The 16,767-nt window shown below is 42.8% G+C and overlaps 1 protein-coding gene across 5 annotated transcripts; it reads left to right on the top strand.

The window, feature by feature from the left end:
• Nucleotides 1–314: 314 nt before the first annotated feature.
• On the top strand, nucleotides 315–16,608 carry LOC129826024 (heterogeneous nuclear ribonucleoprotein K-like). Of its 5 annotated transcripts, none has more exons than XM_055886285.1 (17): nucleotides 315–415; nucleotides 2,033–2,101; nucleotides 2,214–2,367; nucleotides 5,003–5,100; nucleotides 5,411–5,467; nucleotides 6,459–6,502; nucleotides 7,791–7,863; nucleotides 8,029–8,142; nucleotides 8,398–8,526; nucleotides 8,635–8,963; nucleotides 9,138–9,191; nucleotides 10,852–10,894; nucleotides 11,892–11,907; nucleotides 14,720–14,752; nucleotides 14,897–14,964; nucleotides 15,176–15,345; nucleotides 15,970–16,608. In XM_055886285.1, exons 3-17 carry the CDS (start codon nucleotides 2,307–2,309, stop codon nucleotides 15,998–16,000), a joined length of 1,320 nt encoding a protein of 439 aa, XP_055742260.1. In that variant the 5' UTR covers nucleotides 315–415; nucleotides 2,033–2,101; nucleotides 2,214–2,306; the 3' UTR covers nucleotides 16,001–16,608. The 5 variants fall into 5 exon arrangements, with proteins under 5 accessions (XP_055742260.1, XP_055742258.1, XP_055742259.1 ...); XM_055886283.1 differs by having other exon boundaries at nucleotides 10,849–10,894; XM_055886284.1 differs by having other exon boundaries at nucleotides 2,030–2,101; nucleotides 10,849–10,894.
• The last annotated feature ends 159 nt before the right edge of the window (nucleotides 16,609–16,767 follow it).

Below are 16,767 nucleotides of genomic sequence, written 5' to 3'. Positions count from 1 at the left end.
CTAAGGTTCCCATAATAATTTTTGGACTTCGCGCGAAACACAGTAAATATGTGATATATCTACATGTTAGAAAGATGACAGCATTTGCTAGCTACAACCCTATATGAACATAACTAGTAAGTATTTACATTATGATCAAGACTGAAAGTAAAGGACTGCTGCAAGTCAACCAAACTATTTCGGTACGGAAGACTGGTGAGGACACGACTATATCTTCAGACCCGCCTCCATTATTTGAGTGACAGATGAGTTATCCAATAATTGCTATTTATTTACAATTCAATGTCTATTTCCACCAATCGAGGCAGCTACCTCTTTCTTCAGATACACATGATTACTTAGCCATGTTTTGTGCTTGCGTTCTTCCTCAGCGAAGGGTCGAAAAGGAGTAGCAACGATACACGGTGTAGCGCAGGTCTGTTTTACACACATTTCGATGTATCTCTGCAACGAATAAATCCGTCATTACATGTTGATGCGATGGTATAAGCAAAAACATTTGAAAGCATTCGCGTATCTAGCTACACCATTTCCAACGAAGACAACTAAAGTAGCTGGTTAATTATTGTAGTTAGCGATCCAGTGTAGCAGGCTAGCTAGCATAGTTTACACGGCTACATTTAGAAATGTATCAAGTGTAATTAGATATGGCTTTCAGAGCTTTATTCTAAAGTTATACGATTGTGTTTCTTGTCCCTAACTAACGTTAACTACACTAGCTACATATTACTGTAGCAGTCCAACAGCTAACGTCGTTAGGTAACGTTAATTGGTTACGGTAACATTAGCTACCTAACTGAAGCTAGTTACCTTAACTAGCTTGCCATCTTTACTAAATACTTTAACCAGCTGAATGAACTAAGTAGCTTCCCAATATGCTAGCGAGCTATTTTTTCTCGTATACACAAGATAACTAATAGCTAGCTAACGTTAGTTGTTTTCTCAAACCGTATGCGCACATATGGCCTAGGCAGCCGATAGTGGGCGCCATAATTCGCCACGGCACTGTCGTCTAGGACTGATGTGCAGTCCCTGTATTTGCTCCTGTCCCCGGTGAACCATCCCGTAGACAAAGCATCCTCCATTCAGTTTGGAAAGGCATAATTTCCTCAACTAGGAGAGCCGCCGGGGGGAAAAATAACTGGAAAATGTGTAGTCTTAATAAAACTAGATTTTCTGACAATTTAGGATGTGGTACACCCTTGGCGGAACGTGGGGTGCAACGTCCTAAACGTGTTTGATTACAATAACGTTAAGACTACACACATTTTTCCCGTCGGCTCGCTATTAAAAATGGTAAGGAGGGAAGTGATGCCTTGCAGCTTGAATGGAGAATGTGTTATGTACGAGCCGGTCCACGGGGGACACGAGTGTATTAACGGGAATGCACATCAACCCTAGACGATCATTGGATCAACGCTGTAGGCTAGCTCACACCATTAATCCAAAAATAATGCCCGATGAGCAAATGTTTGATTGTAGCTAGCTATTTGTTTAATTACGATCAAGATAATTATCGGTGCGAGGTGATTCTGAGATGAGCCCTCGTTGCATTGTCATTTTGTCCCGACTCAGATATCATTGTGCCAGGTCGTATTATCAAATAAATCTGCTTTGACTTTTTTTAGATTAATAAATTAAATGTGCATAATTTCTTATCAATTCAGTATGTGTGTCATCTGGTCGCCTTCAGAATTGTATTACAGCTCAGGGGCATATTCATTAAGCCAATTCTACTGCAAAATGTTTCTTAAAGGAGACGGGGAGGGAACCTACCTAAATATGTCCAATAGAAATTCTAATTTTGCTCTGTTTGCTTCTTAAATGGTTTTTGTAATGAATCATACATAAATTTGAATCAATGCTGTTCCTCATCACACCTTTTAATTTTATGAATGTTTTATGAATTTTATGAATGCCAAATGTTTATCCACCATTTATTACAATTTTATAATCGTAGCAGTGTGTTATACGATTATTCTTGGGTAGGTTTCTTTTATGCCGCTAACCAACCTTTGCCTTTTTTCAGTAGGTTCGCAGCTGCTCTGAGACTTTGTTTTGTTCCGCCCATAACACGCCCATCTTCTCACCATAAATAGTGGTAAGTGTTGGTCACCAATCTATTCTCTCTCCTCTGTCGTACTTTGTTTCGTCAGTTCTGAAAAACCCAAACCCTGCTCCCATCTCTTTCCCTCGGCCATGTCCATCCACAGCCAGTCAGACAGAGGTGCCCGCTCCTCTCTCCCCGCTGTTACCTGCTCCCAGGACCGAGGTGCCTGCCCTACCCAGCCCGGTGTTAGCCGACAATGGAGACAGAAATTGAGCAACAAGAAAAAGAGACCTCATTCAGCAACACAGAGACAAACGGTGAGTTGTAATCCCTTTGTGTGTTAATTAAATAATTGTAACTAATCTAGAAAATGGATAAGAACAGTGTAGTTATCTTTTATATAATTTTAAGCGGCGTGGTGCAAGGTTTATGCCCTCCTGTGTTTAAGACTTACTAATAATCAATGTCTGGTCGAAAATATAAACATTTAGATTCCTAAATTGTAGCTGCCATATGTGCCAAAAAAAGTGCAGAGCAGACAGTGTAGTGAGGTATCCATATCTATTGCATCTGTACTGTTTTAATATGTAAGGACAGTAAGTGGGCTATTAGTATTACATGTGTATCATTTCTACATAAACTGAATGCAGATCCAGAGAACCAGTCAGTGTGTGTGTGCGGGGCTCCAGACTAACATTTTCCCCTGACACTAACTTTTTCAGTTGGTGCCACCAGCCTATGATTTGGTGGCACCAGCCTATGATTTGGTGGCACCAGCCTATGATTTGGTTGCACCAGCCTATGATTTGGATGCACCAGCCTATGATTTGGTGGCACCAGCCTATGATTTGGTGGCACCAGCCTATGATTTGGTGGCACCAGCCTATGATTTGGTTGCACCAACCTATGATTTGGATGCACCAGCCTATGATTTGGTTGCACCATAGTTTTTTTGCAATAGAAAAACATAGTCATAATCACCTTCAAGTCATTCACAGTGCTTTAGAAAGTGTAATAGACTACCGAGCTGGTAGGCTATTCAAGAAACAAGTTGTCTATTTAACATGTCCAAGCAGGAATGCATTATTGAATATATTTTGATGTGCTACCTAATGCATTGATTGTCATGAATTGTGGGTAGACAGTAGGGTATTGTAATATTTTACTGTTAAAATAGGGCTCCAGAATTGTCTGCATTTTGTTGTTCAATTGAGATGATTTTGTCTATGTGTTTATGTCCGCTAATTTATTTTGGGCTAATTTACCACATGAGGAAGTGAACTCAAAACACATTGGCAATACTGAACTAAAATATAAACACAACATGTAAAGTGTTGGTCCAATTTCTCATGAACTGAAATAAATATCCCAGAAATGTTCCATACGCACAAAATGCTTATTTAGCTCAAATTGTGTGCACAAATTTGTTTACATCCCTGTTAGTGAGCATTTCTCCTTGCCAAGATAATCCATCCACCTGACAGATATGGCATATCAAGAAGCTGATTAAATAGCATGATCATTACATAGGTGCACCTTGTGCTGGGACAATAAAAGGCTACTTTATAATTGGCAAGTTTGTAACATAAAACAATGCCACAGATGTCAAAAGTTGAGGGAATGCGCAATTGGCATGTTGACTGCAAGATTGTCCAACAGAACTGTTGCCAGAGAATTTAATGTTAATTTCTCTACCATAAGCCACCTCCAATGCTGTTTTAGAGAATGTGGCAGTACATCCAACCACAACTGCAGACCAAGTGTAACCACGCCAGCCCAGGACCTCCTCATCTGACATCTTCACCTGCGGATTGTCTGAAGAGGGAAGGGGAAGGGTGGGGTGGGGTGGGGGGGGGGCTGAAGAGCATTTCTGTTTTCAATAAAGCCCTTTTGTGGCGAAAAACTAATTCTGATTGGCTGGGCCTGGCTCCCCATGGCTGCGCCCCTGCCCAGTCGTGATATCCATAGATTAGGGCCTATGGAATTCATTTCAATTGACTGATTTTCTTCTGTGAATTGTACTCAGTAAAATCTTAGAAATTGTTGCACGTTGCAAGTATGTTTTTGTTCAGTGTAGATCATTAACACTAAATTAACACTACTGCTAGTAGTCATGTATTAATCTAACAGTACATTTAATGTCCCCGTGTTTGGTAAACAGTAGCCAGCTTATAGAATGGCATGATGTGCTGAACAACAAAGGAGCTGATTGGCTGACACTGCCATTCCAAAATGCCGGCGGTGGCTACTGCTAGCTAGCTTGAGAACAAAAAGGGATGTTTTCTGGGAAAACGAGTAGTATTTCAATCTTCTCAAGGTATCAGTTGGGATGTAGGTGAAATACTTCGGCACATCCCGTCCCTGCGTTGAGGTATGTTTCTGACCCATATCTCGCGCTGGCTCCGCAGTGTCTTAATCTAACCATGGTTGCATTCCAACCCCAGTGCAGCTCAGTGTAAAACAGGCGTAATGCTGGCTACTATTGAGCTCAATAGAAAATGTTGAGAAATAGAAATTATACCCACAAAAGCTGAACATCCTCTTCAACAGTTTCAACAGTAGGTGCTTCCAAAGCTGTGTTTTACCTGCAATTGGATTTTGAAATGTTATACAATCAGAACCCTCCTTTTTTTGTGGGGTGGAGAGCACATCAAGGAAAAGGAAGATAGATTGGCTCACTCATCACAGCAGTAGGGTCCAGTGAAACAGTTACTACGAAACTTGCATGAAGGGAATCATGAGGATAATGCACTTCACTGTTTGACCAAATTGTGGTTGTAGCTGCTGAAAAAATAGGACTTTTTAAACTTTTGATTGAGGTAACCAGCTTGCTCCCATGTGACCAATAAAAAAAATGGAACTTGCGAAGTCAAAAGGTTGAAAAATACGACTAAACGGTCGCATTCTGGGTCCCTGGTGTGTGAGAAAGATTACTCTGTTTTTCTTTCTCAGGTAAGCGTCCCGCAGAGGACGCGGAGGAAGAGCAGTCCTTTAAGCGCTCCAGGAACACAGACGACATGGTGGAGCTCCGCATTCTCCTGCAGAGCAAAGTCAGTCCGCTTTCTCTTCCTCATTCACAATCCCCTGCCTACCTTCAACAGCCACAATCTCCTCCGTGACTTATCCTCTTATGTAGACTATCTTTTTTTTCCTCCCCAGCTATTTATTTAACCTTTTATTTTACCAGATCTATGGAGGTTAAGAGCTTTTTAAAATTGTTCTACCCTGTGGTTCCATGTCTGATTTAATGCGGTCAAAATCAGTTTCGATGATGTAGTATGGAGATGATGTCTGAGGATTTTTTAAACTTTGTTTTATCACAATAAGTTAGGTATCACCTGACTTTTTTTCCCGGTTCAGAATGCAGGAGCAGTGATTGGGAAGGGTGGTAAAAACATCAAATCCCTGCGCACAGACGTGAGTACATTTACACCGCTCTTTTTGTCTGGGATTTTACAGTACCCCCCTTCCGTGGTTGTACTTTGGGAGTGTCTGATTTGACTAGTTTGTATGCAAAAGTTGAAGCAATCTAAATTAGTGGGTTGGGCTTAAGAAAATGGATCTGTTAACTATGGTTGGGGGAAGTAAAGCTGTGAGGATGTTGGGTAACTGTTAATGCTGGGATATGATGTGTATTGAGAACTGCTCTTCACCTGTTGTGGTGTCATCAATCGAAAGTGTAATGTCTTTTATCAAAATGCCTCCCCGCCCTCCGCTAATCGATACGAAACCCATGGCCTTTTTAGAAAAATGTATTTTTGTTTGCGTAATGAATAGTGATATACCTACCAGCCATTAGCACCACTAAGACTGTCATTAATACTTGAGTGGGCCCAGTGTATTTTAGGGTGGAGCTGTTATAGCACCCAACACCAATTCATCCTATAGGAAATGTCTTGTATATAAACAGCCTGGCCAATTCTCAACTCATTTCATGTCATTACCTCTCTCTTTCTCCACCTTCCATCATTCTCCACTCTTCTCCCTCCTCTACCGCTATCCCTCTTTCTCATCTCCCTCTCTACATCTCCCCCTCATTTTCTGACCCCATTCTACCCCCCAACTATTTCTCCCTACCTGAATACCTTTGTCTCCTCTTCTATCTCCTTCTGTTCTTTAAAAAAACAAACATTCTGAGAGAATATCACAATGAAGAATATTAGCCTGTATTAAAATGTATTCCTCTTCCCCCTCCCTCTTCCCTCTCCTGTTTTTTATTTTTGTTTATTTTTGCCCACTTCCTCTGTTGCCCATGTTCTGGATCGCCCCTCCTGCGCCCGCCCACCTGACACCCTGGCTGGCCCTGTCCATAATCGTGCCCCTCCCTAAATGGGCGCCTTACTTCATTGACATCTGTGTGCTCGAATGGCCCTGGCCCCTGCCCATGCCACGCCCACGGCCCTTGCAGTTCAATGCCAGTGTGTCAGTCCCAGACAGCAGTGGGCCTGAGCGGTATGTCCCTAAGCTCCTCCCTCTCACTGCCTGACTTCAGAAAATAAACAAACAAACCTGCCTCTGTTCCTGTGACGAACAGGTCAACTTTTGTTCAGTGACAGTATTATAAGCCTCTGTTTTCAGTGAGGGTTTCAACAAATACTTTAAACCTGCCTCTGTTCTAGTGACGGTATTTCAACATTCTATTTTATTTCAATGACAGTATCTCCCTTCAATGCTCCTCACCTCCCTCCTTCCCCTCTCAGAGTTGGTGTACTGGTCTGTTTTAGCTTCTCACATTCCCCTCCTACCATCTTCCTTGTACCACAGATCTTTTTTAGGGGGTGGGGGGGTTGGACCACTATAATTACGTAAGACTGTTATTCCAGGCAGAGCAGCTAGGGTTCAAGTGTTTTATGTCTTTTTCCCTTCTTTACACTCCATATTACCCTTGCCGTTGTTGGAACTGTTGAAAGATAACTTATTTGTCACCTCATCCCTGTGACCCATGTCGCTCCTCCTTGCTTTCCCTCAACATCCCCCTGTCCATTGGTGGGAGCATAACTCAGTGTGACCCTGCCATCTCTCACCCATCTTTCAGTTGACTTTAAACTGTTCCTTGTTTGATTCTTTTGATTAGCATAGCGTACTACTGTCATGTTTTTATTGACCTTTTGTTATTTTTTTAGTTTTTTCTCCCCCATGTTGTGTTACAGTACGATTTCTTTAGTGCTCTGGCAGCAGGCACCATCGGTGCAAACCGACACCGCCCCCCAACCTTTCCTTCCCCCCTTCCGGTGGTCACTAAAACACACCTGCTTTCTTTGGATTCCTTTTACCTGTTTTTCTTTTTTTGTGGGTTCTTTGTCAGACACTGGGGGGGGTAATTTTCTTTATTTGTGTATTTATGGATACCTGCTGATATGTTATAGATATAAATGGGTTATGGGGTATTCTGTCCTCTTATTCCTCTGTTGTGAGTTGAATGGGGTGTGCACATAGAACCAGAATTACTACTTATGGCCGCTGGTCCACTCATCACAGAACATTGACTTGAATGGGAATGTCTATTCTAGTAATTCTATTTCTATGGGACTGTACCACAACAGCTACCCGGTTAACCCCCACGGCTAGGACCGGATGAAAGGGGGGGGTCTTCATTTATTGTCAGATGTTATGGTTGAAGTTCTGCTGAGGGAGAATCGATCTTGGTTTTGAAATACTGTTTCTTTCCTCTCTTAACACCTGGTCACCATTTGATTGGTCCCCCTGGGAATATCCTGCGCTGTGATTGGTGACTCTAAAGCATTCTGAGCATCAGTGCTGAAATCGAGACCGTGGGAGAGATCCTGCTCAAGATCATCCCTACTCTGGAGGAGGTGAGCCTGCGGTTGGAGATGAATGAGACCAGCATTATGGCTGCCTATAATTTTCAGTTATAGTCCTGTGTGGTACTACTAGATATTGAGTGTGCAGATAAAACAAAACATAGCATTTCCATTGGGATATAGATATAAAATGCTAAGGTTTCCCCCTCCCCCTAGTACCAACAGTACAATGGGATGGACTTTGACTGTGAGCTGAGGCTACTGATCCACCAGAGCCTGGCAGGTAGCATCATTGGTGTGAAGGGAGCCAAGATCAAAGAGTTACGAGAGGTACAGTTATGCGCTCTGAACTACTCCCACTCTTATCTCCTCACCTGGGTCATGTCCAGTATGTACACAAATGGGATAACATTTGTAAAATACTTGATGGGCCTACTACCTGAACTTGTCCAATAAGAATGCAAATGTTTTACTCTCGTTTAGAGCGTATTGAAGGTGACCCTGATTGTCTTTTTCTGTGGGTTCTTCTCAGTCCTATGGCCTTGCTTTGTCTAATTTGACCTGTGTTGACTCTGACTGTTGTAGAACACCCAGACCAGCATCAAGCTGTTCCAGGAATGCTGTCCCCAGTCCACGGACCGCGTGGTTCTGGTCGGCGGCAAGTCTGAGCGCGTCGTTGAGTGTATTAAGATTATGCTGGAGCTCATCGCTGAGGTTGGTGCTCTTACCAAACTGTTGGTTCTGTTGTCGAACCATTTGACTGAGCTTTAAATACCACAGCCAGCCGACTGTAGAAATGATGTGTGAGTCCATCCCCGTCAGGCTCCCATAAAAGGGCGCGCCCAGCCCTACGACCCCAACTTCTACGACGAGACATACGACTACGGCGGCTTCACCCCGATGTTTGAGGAGCGCGGGGGTGGCGGCAGCCGGCGCCCCATGGGGGGCTTCCACATGCGAGGGGGACGAGGTGGCGGAGGTTTTGACCGAGGGCCCTCTGGACGAGGGGGTCGAGGGGGGCCCATGCCCACCGCCCGCAGGGACTACGAGGAGATGAGCCCCCGTCGTGGACCCCCGCCTCCCCACCCAGTGAGAGGGGGGAGGGGTGAGAGCCGTGGCCGCAACCTGGCCCCACCACACAGAGGAGGAGGGTAAGAGAGCTTCACCATCACTCATCTCCATTTCTTTTTCCCTACACCTCTTTCTATCCATTTTGCTTTGTCTACATCAGTTTGCGTTCAAAAGTGTAGGGACATATGGTCTTTCATTCATAGTGTGTGTGGGCTCGTGTGTGTGTGTGTGTTCCATTTCCACGTTGTTTGCAGAGATGACCAGTACTCCTATGACTCCTATCGGAGCAGTGCAGATGCCAGACCCAAGTAAGTCCTTTTCCAGCCTTGTAGGCCACTGGTCTGGAGTCAGTGAGTACGGTTACATGCATCAAAATGCCATTATTGTGGATATTCAGATTAATATAATAGTTTGATTTAAAACGTTACATACAGTTCTAGTCAAAAGTTTGGACACACCTACTCATTTCAGGGGGTTTCTTAATTTTTTCTACATTGTAGAATAATAGTGAAGGCATCAAAACTATGAAATAACACATATGGAATCATGTAGTAACTAAAAAAGTGTTAAACAAATCAAAATATATTTTATATTTGAGATTCTTCAAAGTAGTCACCCTTTGCCTTGATGAAGGCTTTGCACACTCTTGGCATTCATCAAGGCAAAGAGTGGCTACTTTGAAGAATCTCAAATCTCAAATATATTTTCATATGTTTTGGTTACTACATGATTCCATATGTGTTATTTCATAGTTTTGATGTCTTCACTATTATTCTACAATGTAGAAAATAGTTTAAAAAAATATATATAAAGAGAAGGACTCCCGGGTGGCACAGTCGTCTGTGCCACCAGAGACTCTGGGTTCGCGCCCAGGCTCTGTCGCAGCCGGCCGCGACCGGGAGGTCCGTGGGGCGACGCACAATTGGCCTAGCGTCGTCCGGGTTAGGGAGGGTTTGGCCGGTAGGGATATCCTTGTCTCATCGCGCACTAGCGACTCCTGTGGCGGGCCGGGCGCAGTGCGCGCTAACCAGGTTGCCAGGTGCACGGTGTTTCCTCCGTCACATTGGTGCGGCTGGCTTCTGGGTTGGATGCGCGCTGTGTTAAGAAGCAGTGCGGCTTGGTTGGGTTGTGTTTCGGAGGACGCATGGCTTTCGACCTTCGTCTCTCCCGAGCCCGTACGGGAGTTGTAGCGATGAGACAAGATAATAACTACTAACAATTGGATACCACGAAATTGGGTAGAAAAGTGGGTAAAATTCAATAAAAAAATTAAGAGAAACCCTGGAATGAGTACGTGTGTCTAAACTCTTGACTAGTACTATACTTTGCAAGAAGGATTTCTGTAATAATACTGTTTACATGAACACATCTGATAAATGCAGAAAATCGGCAATCAAAATAAACATTCTACCTTGTGAAGCATATTTTCGGAGTTTATTTAAGACGCGTACATTCAGTTGTTCCGAATTCACTTCACTCGCTCTGCAGACGGAGGCTCGCTTGGCTGGTACACGCGCAGAACAAATGCACTGCTGGAACGCCGATTTAAGGTCTTCACATGTCCTAATAATTTGAACGATTGCTCAGAAAACCAGGTTTTAATCGGCTTATACTTCGATTTTGACTTTTACACAAATTAAGATAAGCAGAGTAAGGTTTTTACATGACTACTGCATGAGCTGGTTACTGCCATAATCAGTTTAATATTGAATTACTACTTTGCATGTAAACGTCCTTCAGTCGGTGCTGTAGTCAGTCAGTCTAGCCTGAGTCTGTTCCTCTGAGTACTGGCCTCATCAGTGTTTCAGCCCTGCCATTAGTCTGTTAACACCGCTTACTTTTGTGTTCTACGTGGGTCTGTGAATGTGTGTGGTTTGACTTGGATCAGAGAGCTGCTGAAAACCCCTCTGCCGTGTCAATATTTTTCTCAAGTCAGACTTTCATTTTCTCTTGTCTTTCTCTTAGCAGTGACCGAAGAGGGAGACCAGGAGATCGCTATGGCGATAACATGGTTAGTGACCCTTAACTGAATGCATGCCGCTGTTGTCTTGGTGTCTATTGGCTGAAGCATCATACGCTGAAACAATTGTTGGTCTTTCCTAGACAATGATTGTGATTGCCTGATAATAACCTCATCGCCATGGCCACAGCTAACCCCACTATAAAACCCAACCGCACCTTTAACACTGACATGTAATAAACATTACTTTACCATAGTTAACCATATGACCAAACCATAAACATAGGTAATGGGTAACTTCAGTAATAATTACCCATACCACCACTACCATCTACGTAATCACGGGGGGGGGGCTGAGGTTGCTAGGTGTTAATAATAATGCTTTGTTGACAGACTGGTAGGTTATCTTTGAGAGCTGGCAGGATACTGCCTCCGGTTGCTCAGCAACTGATTTTTGAATCGCTTGTTGCCCTGGTGACTGAGCCGCTGAATAGCAGGTGAAAGCTGTGGAGTGAGTGGCTGATGGATGCAAACGGAGAAGGGGGCAGGGGTCTCCAGCATCAAATAGGGGCTTTTGTACGAACTGGCCTCCTCAACCCTGACTTGATCGGAGGGATCGATAGTTACATATCACAATATTATATTGATACTTTGACTCCAAGTGTTGTTGTTTTATTTTACGTTACCATGTTGCTAAACTCTGCAATTTTTGGGTTCTATAGCATGTTCTCCATCTTTTTAAATAGCACTTATTTCCATGGCTGATCAAAAATGTATTTTCTAATCCTCCAGTCTCTCTGCACCAGACTTACAGTGAGCAATATGTTTGGACATCAAATCGCAGTATTGAATCGCAATACATATAGAATTGTGAGAATCAATACATAATGTATCGGCACCTAAGTATCAAGATAATATTATATATTGAGGTCCCTGCCCTAATCCTGATCATGCAAGGCCTGGGTTGCATGCATCCATGAGTGTATACAACAAATCACAAGGGAATGTGTGTTTAACCCTGCTTTCCCTCTCTTTTCCCCTTCTCCAGGGTGGGGGTGGATTTGGTGAGTTGTTCCCTTCTCCCTATGTGGTTTGTCTGAGTTCAGTTTCTCATGCTGTCTCCATTGCACAATAATATTTAATTTGTAAAGCGCATATCCCATTTGCAATGCGTATCAGGTAGAAAACGAAACACACAAAATTCAACGTCAAAATATCAAAATATAGGATAATTTCAATACCATTACCATTACCCGCTAATAAGAAATAGACTGTAAACAGATTAAGCAATCAAAGATTAAAATCTAGCTTGAAAAGGTAGGTCTTTAAATGTGTTTTAAACAAGGAAATGGAAGCTGCCTCCTTGACATGTAGGTAGAGCGTTCCAGACCTCAGGAGCCACATGTGAGAAGGCCTTACCACCCGTGCTGCACAGGTTTGTGACCAGGCAGTTTGAGTCTGGTTATCGTAGCGGTGTGCTGGGGAATAATTCTCTAGAATTTGGTGTATGCATCATCCTGGCAGCTGCGTTCTGGATCATCTGGAGTTGACAGGAGCCTTACTGTCAGCAGTGCCGAGATGTTACAAGGGCATGCACAAGCTTCTCAGCATCCACAGTGAACAAGAAATACCTGATACACGGTAGAAAAATGACACTTTATGTTGCGGATGTGTGCTTCAAATAAGAGGCTAGAGTCAAAAATTACACACAGGTTTCTGGCAGTGGGGGAAGCTGTGATGGCGTCATCATCCAGAGGAAGGGAGAATGTGCTCGTTTTGCTCTGTGTACTCTTAGAGCAAATAAACACAAGCTCTGTTTTGCTTTTGGAAGTTCAACTGCATCCATCTCTTGATTGCATATAGACAGTCTGTTAGTTTGGTTGTTAGTCTGACTTGTCCTCACATATTTGTGTCTTCAGCATAAAAATTCAAGTTTAGTCCAAATCTCCGTATAAGTATAACAAGTGGCAGCGTGGGTGTGTATAAAGAACAGGAGTGGACCCATAGCAGAGCCCTGTGGGACCCCTTGAGTGACTGGGGCAGGGTTGGATCACAAATTCTTGTTTGTAAGTCAGGAGCTAAACCACAGGAGTGATGTGCCAGAGAATCCAAGCTAGCTCATAAGTCTGCTGATAATCGCATGGTTCTCTGTGACAAAGGCTGCTGTGATGTCCAAAAGTAAAAAGATGCTTGTGTCTCCATCAGCTGTCATCAACAAGTAACGTGTAACTTTTACCAGGGCTGTCTCTGTACTGTGCTGTACATGGAACCCGGACTGGAAGGGTTCATGGAGATTGTTGGTTAAAGGTAGTTCTGTAGCTGTATTGAGACCACACGTTCAAGGACCTTTGATAGAAAAGGGTAGGTTGGAAACAGTGGTGGGAGAAGTTGCCAATTGTCATATTTGAGTAAAAGCAAAGATATGTTAATAGAAAATGACTCAAGTAAAAGTGAGTCACTCAGTTAAATTCTACTTGAGTAAAAGTCTAAAGGTATTTTAAATATACTTAAGTATAAATCATTTCAAATGTCTTATATTAAGCAAACCAGATGGCACCATTTTTCTTTTTTTAAATTACAGATAGCCGGGGGCACACTCACAACACTCAGACATAATTTACAAACAAAGCATTTGTATTTAGTTAATCCGCCAGATCAGAGGCAGTAGGGATGACCAGGGACGTTATATTTATAAGTGTGTGAATTTGGCAATTTTCCTGTCCTGCTAAGCATTCAAATTTAAGGAGTACTTTTAGATGTCGAAAAATGTATGGAGTAAAAAGTACATTATTTTCTTTAGGAATGTTATGAAGTAAAAGTTGTCAAAAAAAATAGTAAAGTACAGATACCCTTAACTACTTAGGTAGTACTTGAAAGTATTTTTACTTAAGTACTTTACACAACTGGCTGGAAGTTGGTCTGTAATTGCTTAGGGTGTTAGGTCCAGGTTTTTTCAAGATTTGTATAATGGAGGCAGTTTTCAGGGAATTAGGCGCAGTGCCTGAAATTCCGTAATTTATGATTTTGGTTATAGTTGGACTGAGAAAAGTGAGGCTGGATTTTGCTTTGGCAATAGGGTTGAAGGAGCAGGTAGTTGGAGACCGATGTTGGGCTTGTCCATGAAAATTTGTTGGAACTGCAACTAGGAGGCTCAGTATGAATCATAGTAGCACACCCCAAGCAAAGGGGTAGTTTGTACAGTGCAGTACTTAATTTTGAATTGTGAAAAAATGAAGAAAACTGTTGCATTGCTTGATGGAGGGGGTAGAGGAGGAGTTATCTGGGGGTTTACATTTCTTTTAGGACAGAAAATAGCATTCTGGGGTTTCCCCTCACAGTTTGCAATGAGACTGGTATAGTCTGACTTACGTGCAATGTTCAGTACCTCTGTATGCAATCTGATGATATACCAGGGCTTGAGCATGCATAGTTGGGTTTGTTCTCCTCCAACTTCTTTCCAGTTTACGCCGAGCAGCTTTCATAGAACGTAGAGGGCTAGTGGTTTTCCAGTGTATGTTATGGAACCTGATTTCAGCTGTACAAGGCTAGACATTTTTATTTGGGCAGGATAGTCTCTTTTACAAAGGAACCCTGCATGACTGACAATTACACAATCAAGGCAGCATAAGATATAATACTCAACAGCCTTGAGTGTATTGTTTTGCACCAGTGCACTTGTCGACTATCTTTGTTTTGTCATTTCGAATGTTTATTGGGAAATCGTCTTTGAAACGTGTTGGCCTGCTCTGTATCAGGTTGGTAAACACGTGTTTGTTTATGGTGCCAGTCTGCTGTGGATGTGTACATTTTAGCATATTTTCTATAAAAAAACTTTCCCTAATTGTAGATCTATTTTCTCTCTCGCCTTTCAAACAGACAACAACTCTTCCTGGGACTCCTATCAATCTGGTGAGTCTGTAGAAGCACTTCCCACAGCTTGGTATTCAATATGTTGTTAGGTTATGGTGTTGTTAATAGAGCCTAATCACTTCCTCAAGCTGTTTCTCTGATCTCTCCTTGTGTGTATGTCACTGTATGCTCCGTGTGTGTTAGGTGGACGCGGTTCCTATAATGATATGGGAGGGCCAGTCATCACCACACAAGTGACGATCCCCAAAGATGTGTGTATAACCAGAAGAGGGGGGACTCCCCATTTACCTCTCACACACACAAACCCACACACACACTATGTTCTCATACAGAGCAATGGCTCGACCTGTCTCGCCCACCATGGCCTATGAAACCCTTATGCAACATTCACACAGAACCCACTTTTCCGGTATTTTCACACTATTGTGCATGACATTCAGTTGACCCTGGTGTTTTCTACAGCTGGCCGGCTCCATCATCGGTAAGGGAGGTCAGAGGATCAAGCAGATCCGGCATGAGTCTGGCGCCTCCATTAAGATTGACGAGCCACTGGAGGGTTCTGAGGATCGCATCATCACCATCAGCGGCACCCAGGACCAGATCCAAAACGCTCAGTACCTATTGCAGAACAGGCAAGTTCTGGATGCCCTCTGAGTGAATAGAGTTTCATGTCTGCCTTTTCTATACCTTCCTGTTTTTATAGACACATTTTGATCTCAAAATATATATGTGTAGATATATATTTTTCTACCTCCTTTTAATCTCTTATTATATTTGTCTCTGTCTGCTGATGTTGACTAACCCCTCTCCTCCCATGCAATGTGAAAGTAGTTTGAGCTTCCTCTTTTGTGAAATGGCTGTATTAAAATCTGTACACTATGTAAAAAATACTTGTACATGTAATCTTATATTGATATAAAACTGTAGGTCAATATTTGTTTAACCTGTTAATCATTCAACATGTCAGATTTTTGAAGAATATGATTGGTGAAATGTTTGGTTTAATGACCTAAGAGCCTTTCGGGTGTGAAGCAGGGAGTGGACTTCTTCCCTGCCTGTTGCTGTGTGGAAGACTAGTGATTTTGTTGTTTTTAGTTAGATGAATCGACAACAAATCACAGTCTGCCAAACGGCACAGGCTCCTCCTCTTCTGTCTCCCCGGCAACCGTCAGCGTGTCTCATTGCGCAGATGCTGAAATGCTAATGCTGCCTCGTAGCCATGGTGACTAATCTTGTCTCCCTTCCTCCTCCCCCAGCGCACTGCACCTGCTCGGACACCAGGACTAACCCTCGCCTCCGACTAGGCCCGCATCACGTGCTCTCTCCCTGTCTCAGATTCCCCCCCCCAACCACCTCTCCCACCCCCAACCACCTCTCCCACCCCCCAACCCCTCTATATATCTTTATTGACTCCTGTGAATTTTCTTTTTACTCTTTCAGTGTGAAGCAGTACTCTGGTCAGTTCCTATAAACCAGGAGACTCTGAAGCAAATCCTTCCAATCCCCATCTTATTGTCCCGGTTTGTGGGCATTTTGTTAATGTTTTTATTTTAAGGTCCAACATTCCTATGTTAAATGTAGACGTTCTGCATTTTTTGTGTAGTTTTCTACTCCATCTCTTGTATTTGTATAAAATAAAATAAACATTTGTCAAAATATTTGGACTTGCCTGACAGACAAGTGAACATTATCTTTATTTTTGGATGGGTTGGTTTCTATGGTGTGTTTGTCAGTAGAGTACGACTGTCCCATGTGTGTGTTCTTTCTTTCTGTCGGTATTGGAGTTTCTCACACACACCCCTTACCACCACTCCGTGCAACATGCAGAATGTACGACTTTTTTTTTTAAAGGAACATTTTTATTATTAAAAATAAATAAATGTAGGAAATTGTCATTTGTCATGTTTTTTATTTTAATTGAATGTTTCAGGATGTATCGGGGTGACATGGGGATTATACACAAGTATTCTTATTATTCATCACATTTCCTGGCTGTACACTTTTGTAGGATTGTTATGAGTCTTGGTGATGGTGTCATGCCATAAGGCCTGCTC

This window comes from Salvelinus fontinalis, chromosome 28 (genome assembly GCF_029448725.1).
Source record: "Salvelinus fontinalis isolate EN_2023a chromosome 28, ASM2944872v1, whole genome shotgun sequence".
Taxonomy (NCBI): Eukaryota; Metazoa; Chordata; class Actinopteri; order Salmoniformes; family Salmonidae; genus Salvelinus; species Salvelinus fontinalis.
Note: the sequence above shows the minus strand (reverse complement) of the source record. Positions and strands in the feature narration are given on the sequence as shown.

Excerpts from the sequence above, each read along its gene's own strand:
- LOC129826024 (XM_055886283.1), top strand. The coding sequence starts at position 2,307 with ATGGAGACAGAAATTGAGCAACAAGAAAAAGAGACCTCATTCAGCAAC. Across the intron at positions 8,964-9,137 it reads CCACCACACAGAGGAGGAGG|AGATGACCAGTACTCCTATG; the intron begins GTAAGAGAGCTT and ends CGTTGTTTGCAG. Across the intron at positions 9,192-10,848 it reads AGTGCAGATGCCAGACCCAA|CAGTGACCGAAGAGGGAGAC; the intron begins GTAAGTCCTTTT and ends TCTTTCTCTTAG.